The 9,531-nt window shown below is 46.1% G+C and overlaps 1 protein-coding gene across 1 annotated transcript; it reads right to left on the reverse strand.

Moving 5' to 3' along the window:
• Positions 1-1,274: 1,274 nt before the first annotated feature.
• TMEM14A (transmembrane protein 14A) lies at positions 1,275-8,565 on the reverse strand. Its single transcript, XM_063125814.1, has 5 exons — positions 8,462-8,565; positions 7,015-7,100; positions 5,103-5,204; positions 2,541-2,628; positions 1,275-1,918 (listed from the first exon to the last, which is right to left on the reverse strand). The coding sequence occupies exons 2-5, from the start codon at positions 7,088-7,090 to the stop codon at positions 1,879-1,881; spliced, it is 306 nt and encodes a 101-aa protein (XP_062981884.1). The 5' UTR covers positions 7,091-7,100; positions 8,462-8,565; the 3' UTR covers positions 1,275-1,878.
• Positions 8,566-9,531: the final 966 nt, after the last annotated feature.

A 9,531-nucleotide genomic window follows, 5' to 3' on the forward strand; every position in this document is an offset into this window, starting at 1 on the left:
GCTTAGATCGCAACCAAAGTGTTTTTCCTCCATAGTTTCTGAAATATGCTAGAACAAACTTAAGAGCTATCAATACTATGCAACACTTCATCACATTGATCCACAAACTAGTTACGCTACACCAAAATCTGTGCTGGATGATGGGCACTGATTTAAAGGAACTCTAAGGATGTTCATTTGGAAGTAATTTCGACATTGCCACCAAAACAGCTCGTCTCTTTGGAACTTCTCTGAGGCAATGAATAAAAGATCTCTGGCTAATGTTGCTTCTTTGGATCCTATTTATATGGAAGTAATTCCTTCGCTAGCACCAAAAGGTCTATCCAAAGCAGCTTGGTTCTTCCACAGCGCCATAGAAATGCCATAGAAACGCCTGGCTATTAGGGCTGTGCACGGACACACCCCCCCGATCCGCTCCGCACCCGATCAGGCCCACTCCGCCCCGCCTCAATCTGCTCCGCTACAGAGCTCCAGCTCTGAATCAGAGCTCCGCAGCAGCGGGGGACGGCGCCAGGTAAGGCCCCCTCCCTCCTTACCTGCATCTGTCCCGGCCCATCGCCAGCTTCACAAGAGCCCGTAGCTCAACCAGGAACTGTAGGCCCTGCTTGCAGCCTACAGTTCCGGGTTGAGCCGTGGGCTCTAGTGAAGCCGGCGATGGGCCTCGATGGACCAGGTAAGTCCCTGTCCCCTTACCTGTCTCCGCTGCTGTCGCTGCATGGACTGCGGTGGCAGCGCTGGCGCCAGGTAAGGCCCCCCTCCTTCCTCCTCCCTTACCTGCGTCCGTCTGCATTCCGGCAGCTGCTTCACTTGAGTCCTCAGCCTCAGGTGAAGCAGCTGCCGGAATGCAGACGGACGCAGGTAAGACACCCCTCCTCCTTAAATGGCTCTGCTGCCGTCACCGCACGGGCGGCGGCGGCAGGGCCAGGTAAACCCCCCCTTACCTTTTTTGCAGAGCTCCATATCGAGGCGAAGGATCCGCCTTCATCTCAATCCGCTCCATGACGCTCCGCTGCTCCCCCGATCCTCTTCGCTTCCGCCTTAAGGGGAGGCGAAGCACCCCAATCCGCTTCTGCTTCTCCGATCTGAGGAGAAGCGGAGCACAGCCCTACTGGCTATGGCAGGTGGTGACAATATACAGATAGAAAGGCAACAGGTACATAACCACATATAACCTACCTATTAACACTACAGCAGCTCTTCCAGTCACACATATCACATCCAAAGCATTTCCAGAAATGTTCACAGGTCAACAACTGCACCACAGAGTGTGCCTCTGAAATATTAAATTGTTTTTATTTTTGTTTTGGCAGTTCCTAACTTCTGGATTTCAGGAGAGAAGCAAAGCATTACTATGTTTCAGAAATATGTGTATAGTGCTGTATGGATCTAATACATCCCTTACTCATTAATAAGTGAACTGCAGTGCAATGTTACTTGATCCATACAAATAAAATTGTAGCACTCCATGTCATGATCTGCAAAATTCAGGACAGTAGATGAATTTAAATGTGTTGCACTATATATAACTAACCTGAGTTTCAATGGTCCCCCAACTCTGATTTATTTACATGGGAGTAAGGCATCATTTCTGCCTTACACCACAGAAAATCAAGATCATTATTATTAAAAGCACAGGCTAGTCACTTGTCTAAACAAGAACATAGGTGACAACAAAATATCACTAGGAAAACATTAAAGAAAACACAATATAACTTGCAAAATGCAGCCCCCAAATCCACAAGAAGTAACACTGCCTTGATGTAGTCATTAACAACCACAAAAGTGCTTAATCTTCTTTTAGACACATTCGAAGTACAACTACATTTTTGCTTGTTTATGTGGAATGATACGAAAGCTGTTTCTTGTGGTTTGTGCCTCTCATACCAGCAGAAGGACAAGTCTCAAAACCATCAGAAGGCTGTGTTCAAAAAAAAAGAGAGGAGGGGGAGGGGGGGAAGAGAGACTAAAATTAACAAACATTCAGCCAGTTAAGACAGAATAGATGCCATATTCCAATATGCAAGGCTTTGAGGTCTCTGAAAATCCTGCTCTAAAGTCCCATTCAAGAAAAGCTAAATTCTGTGGCCTGCTTAAATTATATAACTATTTTCCATGATTTGTTTCTTCAAGTTATAGGGATCAGCTAAGATATTCACAGTTAACCCATTCTCCATTGGAAGATCTGATCAAAACCGCTGCTAACCCATTGACTTCCCATATTTCACCGGGCACTGCAGATATACACTCAAGCCTATCTTCATAATCTTAAAGACAAGAAATTTGCCCATTTTAATTTTTTTTTAAAATCAGTAGACTTCCAGTGTGATTTCAGAATCACGGACTGTATAGAACACGTTTTCAGAAATTCTGAAATGTCATGACTATAGTTGGGCAAAAACAAAGTGAACCTAAAAACTGATTCTATAATTCTGAGTGTGATTCACACAACCAGTAGCCCTTTGAGTTCTACCATATTCAATAGGGCTTTGTCCCAAGTAAGAGTACACAGGATTGCAGTCTAAACTAGGAGACATTTTTACCTGAGACCTGCTACGATTCCAGCTGGCATTAGTTTCTTGGTCCTCTTAAACCTCACTCCCATTATAATGGTCAGAAGAAAAGCTGTGACTGCAAACCAACATTAAGATACTTATTTATTGTTTCCAGTGTGGTTTTCACTGACAAAACAGAATTTAAATAACATAATCATAACATTAAAAACCAGCAATTCAAAGCAACAATTAAAACAGTTTAAAGTTTCAAATGTTAAAAGTCTGCGAGAATAAGAATGTCTTTGCCTGATGCTGAAAAGTTAACAGTGTAGATGCTAGGTAAGTGTCCCTGGGGAGGGAATTCCATAAATGAAGTACCACCACAGAGAAGGCCCTTTCCAGTCGGCACACATCTCATCTCAGACAGGTAGGACATATGGGGAAATGCAACAATGTTGACCTGAGTGTGCAGGCTGGTTGATGTGGGATCAGGAACTTCTTCAGGTACCCAGGTCTCAAGTCATATATCTTTAAGGGAGCAATCCTATGGCCCCTAGACACAGTGGCCAACCAGCCATCAGCCAGGGACCAACAAAGCAGGACACAGTGAAACAGCACCCTCCCACCCATGTTTCCCGGCAACTGGTGCACAGTCTTACTGCCTCGAATACTGGAGATAGCACACAACCATCAGGGCTAGTAGCCATGTTGGTGGGGGGAGGGGAGTCTGGAAAGGACAAGATATGAGCTACCCTGTGGCCTCTCCTGCCTCCTTCCCTCCCTCTCCAAAATGCCTTCACTGGATTGATAAAAAAGAGAGGCAAAGATCCCCTCCACCACTCCTCCTGCCCTGTATAGGATGCTTCTAAGCCTCTGAGTTCGTAGGAGCTTACGAGCATCGAGGGCGCAAACCACAGAATTGCACCCTAAAGCTACTCTCCATGCTCTGCAAGGATGAACCTTAACATTAATGAGAACAGAGCAGTCTGTCCTGCTGCTTTTGCTGCACATCCACCCCACGGTCAAATGAGATATGCATTTTATTTATTTATTTATTTATTTATTTATTACATTTCTATACCGCCCAATAGCCAGAGCTCTCTGGGCGGTTCACAAAAATTAAAACCATTCGAAGTATAAAACAACAGTATAAAACCATAATATAAAATACAATATAAAAGCTCAACCAGATAAAAACAGAAGCAATGCAAAATTACAAATTTAAAACCATGTTATTTAAAATTTATAGATTGTTAAAATGTTGGGAGAATAAAAAGGTCTTCACCTGGCGTCTAAAAGCATATAATGTAGGTGCCAAGTGAACCTCCTTAGGGAGCTCATTCCACAGCCGGGGTGCCACAGCAGAGAAGGCCCTCCTCCTAGTAGCCACCTGCCTCACTTCCTTTGGCAGGGGCTCACGGAGAAGGACCCCTGAGGATGACCTTAGGGTCCGGGCAGGTACATATGGGAGGAGGCGTTCCTTCAGATAACCTGGCCCCAAGCCGTTTAGGGCTTTAAATGTTAATACCAGCACTTTGAATTGGGCCCGGACCTGGACTGGCAGCCAATGAAGCTGGAAAAGGACTGGTGTAATGTGGTCTCGTCGGCCAGTCCCTATTAGTAAGCGTGCTGCCCTGTTTTGCACCAGTTGAAGTTTCCGGACCGTTTTCAAAGGCAGCCCCACATATAATGCATTGCAGTAATCCAAACGAGAGGTTATCAGAGCATGGATAACTGTAGCTAAGCTATCTCTGTCCAGATAAGGGCGCAGCTGGTATATCAGCCTGAGCTGATAAAAGGTGCTCTTTGCCACTGAGTTCACCTGTGCCTCAAGTGACAGTTCTGGATCCAAGAGCACCCCCAAACTACGGACCCGATCCTTTAGGGAGAGTGCAACCCCGTCCAGGACAGGGCAAACATCACCTCGCCGGACAGAAGAACCACCCGCTAACAGTACTTCCGTCTTGTCTGGATTGAGTTTCAGTTTATTAGCCCTCATCCAGTCCATTACCGTGCCCAGGCACTGGTTCAGAACAGCCACTGCCTCACCTGGGTTTGATGAAAAGGAAATGTAGAGCTGGGTATCATCTGCATATTGATGCAGATCCCATCAATATCTGGGTATCATCCAGATGAAAAGGAAATGTAGAGCTGGGTATCATCCCCCAGCGGCTTCATGTATATGTTAAACAGCATAGATAGAGCCCTGTGGAGCCCCATGGCTTAGGTGCCACGGCACAGAGCAATAATCCCCCAGCACCACCTTCTGGAATCGGCCATCCAAGTAGGAGCGGAACCACTGCAACACAGTACCTCCAACTCCCAGCTCAGACAACCTATCCAGAAGGATACCATGGTCGATGGTATTGAAGGCCGCTGAGAGGTCCAGGAGAACCAACAGGGTCGCACTCCCCCTGTCTCTCTCCCGACAGAGGTCATTTATATGCATAAACATATATGCATAGGTCATACACATAGGCAAAAGGTCATAGACATTTATATGCATAAAATTAAGGGATGACAACTGGTTTAGAATTAATGCTGTACATTTCAACCACTGTTTTGTTTTGACTTGTAGCGCACTTTCTTTCTGTAAAGCAGGGTACTTACATAGTGATATCTTTACATCCCTGGGATCATGTGTTACCCAGTATGCTCCATAACCAGCCATCAAGCCGAAGACGAGGCCAGCAATCAAAGAGGTTTTACTGCCTGTAATGCATCACACATAAACACAGGAAAAGGAAAGAAAATATGTAACAAAACTAAAAGAATAAATATAGTCCTGCACTGTCTTTTTAAAATAAGGTTGTCACTTTTGGAAACTGAAATTGGGTTTTTTATCCGTCATTAACAATTCAGATTTTTTTTTAAAAAAATGGAAGGACAATGATAATGTAAACACAGAGATACCTCAGTTTACTTTGCCCTGTTCTATGCCTATGGAGGAGTTCCCCAGAAGCAAATGGCTCTTCTATTTGAAATCAATTTTTGCTGAGGCATCTCCTGACACTGGCCTGGATCCGAAGAGTTCCACTGCATATCCGTAAAGGCTCCTGAGATTTCCTGTTGTGTCTGCAGCTCTCCTCTCGTCCACTGGCACCACATTAGCCGCTTGTCTGGAGGATCCTCCAGCATTCTGAAATTGCTTTTTCAGGGGTGGGATAGAAGGGGCTGCAGTGCGGAGCTGTGCGGAGAGCAGCTCTGGACTGGGCAGAAGTCTCCTGAGCGCTTTGGATCCTGACCATTGTCTCTATGCTTGAATTCTGGCAGGGCCTCCAGATTTCAGAATGTTGAATCAGATTTTGTGCATGCAACCAAAATTTGGGAGACGTTATGTTAAAGAAATGCACAAAACTAAAACACAAAACATTCTCATTTTTAGAATATATAACCGTAACAGGTAAAATCCAATATCACAAGGTTTGGGATTTCCCCTGTTCTCTTCCCCTCCCCAATCCCTGTGCTCCCTCAATCGACTTCAGGGAATCTCCCAACCCTGCAGAGCAGATTTTGAAGGTATGCAGAGGCTGCCGGGGCGGGGGTTGGGGGGAATCACCCTCCCTGTTCCAACAATTAAAGCTGTTTTGCCAGCAGGTTAATTTGATCCCACCCAATACTTCTTGTTAAAAAAATATCATGGAATTGCACAAAGAATAAATAAGATGAGAATTAAAAGGTTGGGTATCTTTTTCGAGAGGGGTACAAATTCATTTTTTGAGTTTCAGTTCATTTTTAAATTTAATTTTAAATTTTTTAATCCATTGTTTTAATGTATGTCAATAGGGATTGGAAACTGGCTTGCAAAATTTTAGAAAAGTACCTCTGAAACAATAACAGCCCCCAACATTTTGAGTTCCACACCAGCATAGAGGAGCTTCAAAATCTGGGTCAGAATATGGGAGTGGGGGATTCCAAAAGCAATTATCTCTTTGAATTTACATGAAAAATAAACCTAGTTCTTTGATTTCACAAATACTCTTGAAATATGAACTGAAGGTGAACTTTGTATCATGATGGCAGTGAGGGACATAACCCACTTCCCTTCATCCATTACTTTGGTTTTGTTAATGAAAAGAAAAATGACTGACTACAATAGGAAGTGACAGAGACCTGGTTTGTAGAACATGAACATGCATTGAGCAGGGGATTGGACTCAATGGCCTTGTAGGCCCCTTCCAACTCTGCTATTCTATGAACACCCACAGTGAGATAATTAACCCTTGGGGCACTGCAAAATGTGCCAACCGCCTTTATGAATATGTAAGCCCTAGCTGGGGGCTGCTGGAGTTTCTTGTGTTGTACAAACTGGGAGGGGGTATTACAGGGTTAAAAAAACATCACATAATCTATGATCTGTTGTAGTTTTATGTAAGGGCTTGCATATTGATTACAGTGGTGGTTGGCATACAGCTTCTCATGGTAAATTAACCCACCATGGCCTGTTGTATTGTGTGAACTGGCCTATTGGGTCATAAGCCAAGAAGCAGCAATTTGTACATCTTACAATTTCAATATTTACCTTTGCGAATATATCCTATGGCCCCTCCAAGAGCCACAATGACAGCATAACCAAAACCAAGCCAGTCAACAAACATGATGAAATGCCTAGAGGGGAAAACAAGCAACTTATATGAACACAGAAAACATCAATATATATATTTAAAAGTGTGTGTGTGTGTGTGTGTGGGATTAGGGGAGAAAAAAAGATTAGAAAATGTCTTTGTGACTGCCCAGTAATAAAAGTGAAACTCTAGTACTTTCCCAATGGTGTTAGCTAAGGCTCGCAACATATTTTATAAAACGGTTGTAAAATGTTGCACCAGAGATTGTTTTTTTGTTTTTCTTTAGTCTCATATTTTAGTCTCTTACCTTTGGTGTGGTTAACAGACACTTTATAAACATTGGAAATCATTTTTATCAAATTTTATCTTTAGGTTAAGTTTGGTATTGGATACTTTATCTCCGTTGTATTGTGATGACCTAGGGTTCTAAACAATAGCATTGAACTGAACTGATTCCTCTGAGAAACAGGCCACGTTAGCAGGAAATGGCAGCCAGGTCTGTGCCTTATGTTACTACCATAGCCACCCGAATGCACTCATTCTGTCATTGAAAGAGCAGCACAATCTTTTTTGTGTGTCTCATCCACACATGCTTTTCCATGTTATGGCTACTCCACAGCGAATGTGTGAGGTTTTTGCACTTTGCAGCGTAGCGAAACTCATTCAATTTGCAGGCCCAGCCATTACAGCTCTCATGACAGTAGCTTTCAGCAGCAAACCAACGCTTTGCTCTCACCATCCTAGAGATCCCCATTTCCCTTTGGGGTCTGTTCCGTGGCACCCATTGACTCTCTCGTTAGACTGGGACTTGGGAGAACCTGGTTCTAGTCCCCACTCAGCCATGAAGTTGACTGGGTAACTTTGGGGCAGTCAATGACTCTCAGCCTAGCCTACCTCACAGGGTTGTTGTGAGAACAAGATGAAGAGGAGGCGGGCCATGTGTGCAACAGCACCCTCCTTGTTCAGCGACTTCCAGCACCCACCAAATGAACTGGTCTCATCACTCCTAAAAACAGAAGAGCTGTCCAAATGTTTTAGACTTCAGCTCCCATCAGCCCCAGTCAACATGACCAATGGTCAGGAATTGCTGTGAGGCGTGGTCCGAAATATTATGCAATGCTCCAGGCAAGGCGAAGGCAGCAACTGAACTTGCGCAGTAGGAGCAGAGCTCAGCGCTCGAAGGCCGGCAGTGACGGCCTTCGCCGGCCATGTCAATCAACCCCAGGCACTCAGCACGGCGGGCGGCCAGAAGCCAGGCGCTAATACGCAGGCGAGGAAGGAGACCTGGCTTCCACCTGCCGTCGTCTCTGAGCCGCGGGGGTGCTCTCCTCCTCCTCCTCCTTCCCCCAACGCCTCTGCTGCAAGGGGGGAGCTTCCCGACCCCCTTCCCCAGTCCCCACGTACCTTGTTTTCCAACGCGGGCGGGGGCGCGGGGCGTAGGCCACTCCCACGTTCCTGATTCCTCCTTCCGCGGCTCGGTCCTCCCCTCTCTCTTGACCGCACTCGCGCGCGCCTCCTGCTGCCCACACGCGCAGGCGGCGGCTTTCCCTGCCGGGAGAAACGCGCCCCTTTGCATTTCACGAGAGGAAGTGCGCGGCGTTGCATTTCGCTCCGGCGCGGCCGTTGGGAGTCAGGCGTTTGCTTTGACGGGGCGGAGAGGGAGGGGGCGCGATCCCGCGCTGTTCGTTTTCTGGCCTCCTTGGCATTACCGGGAAGGGCAACACCACCACCTCGTGGATAAAGGAAGATAATACCACTTCAACAAATATAGGTGGATGGGAATTGGGAAGGATTCTTTTTGCTGCTCTACGACGTCATTGGAAAGTCCCTCTGACGGCGGGAGACCCTTATATAGATATGCAAGGACTTGCTGCAGAGGGCTGCCTGCCTGTTCCTCACCACGCTCGGCATATCTGGTACTAGCGTGTGGCATAGTCGGACAAATGCCAGGACCTCAGCAGGGGCCGCTGCTACCGCCACCAAAATGATAAAGCTTAGCTGGATGGCGGGGTGGGCGTGGGGTCAGCGGGGGAAGAGGTGAGGGCACGTCCTGGCCCTCGTGTGGACCATCGCACAAAAGAGAGACGATGCTCCACAGATTTACATAAAATATGCACAGGTATGCAGATTTAGTAATGACTATAATTTAAATAGAAATACAATATCTCCAGAAGGCACAGAAGACCTAGTCCGTGTGTGCCTTGTGCAGCCTGCCGTCCTATGGATGGGCCACTGTGGATGGGCAACCTCAAGGACCCCTGTTCCTGCTCTCCATCCTTATGATTCTTTGAGTTTAAACCAGAGGTAGATTGGACACCTCTTCGGATAGAGGTCTGTCCCCTGCTTTGTGTGCCTTGCTCAGCCTGCTGTTCAGGTGCTTACTGCAGATGGCCGACTTCAAGGACCTGTTCCTGCTCTCCCTTCTTAGGGCTCTTGATCTTTAAACAGGAATTGGATTAGAACGGACAGCCCTT

This window comes from Elgaria multicarinata, chromosome 4, assembly GCF_023053635.1.
Source record: "Elgaria multicarinata webbii isolate HBS135686 ecotype San Diego chromosome 4, rElgMul1.1.pri, whole genome shotgun sequence".
Taxonomy (NCBI): Eukaryota; Metazoa; Chordata; class Lepidosauria; order Squamata; family Anguidae; genus Elgaria; species Elgaria multicarinata.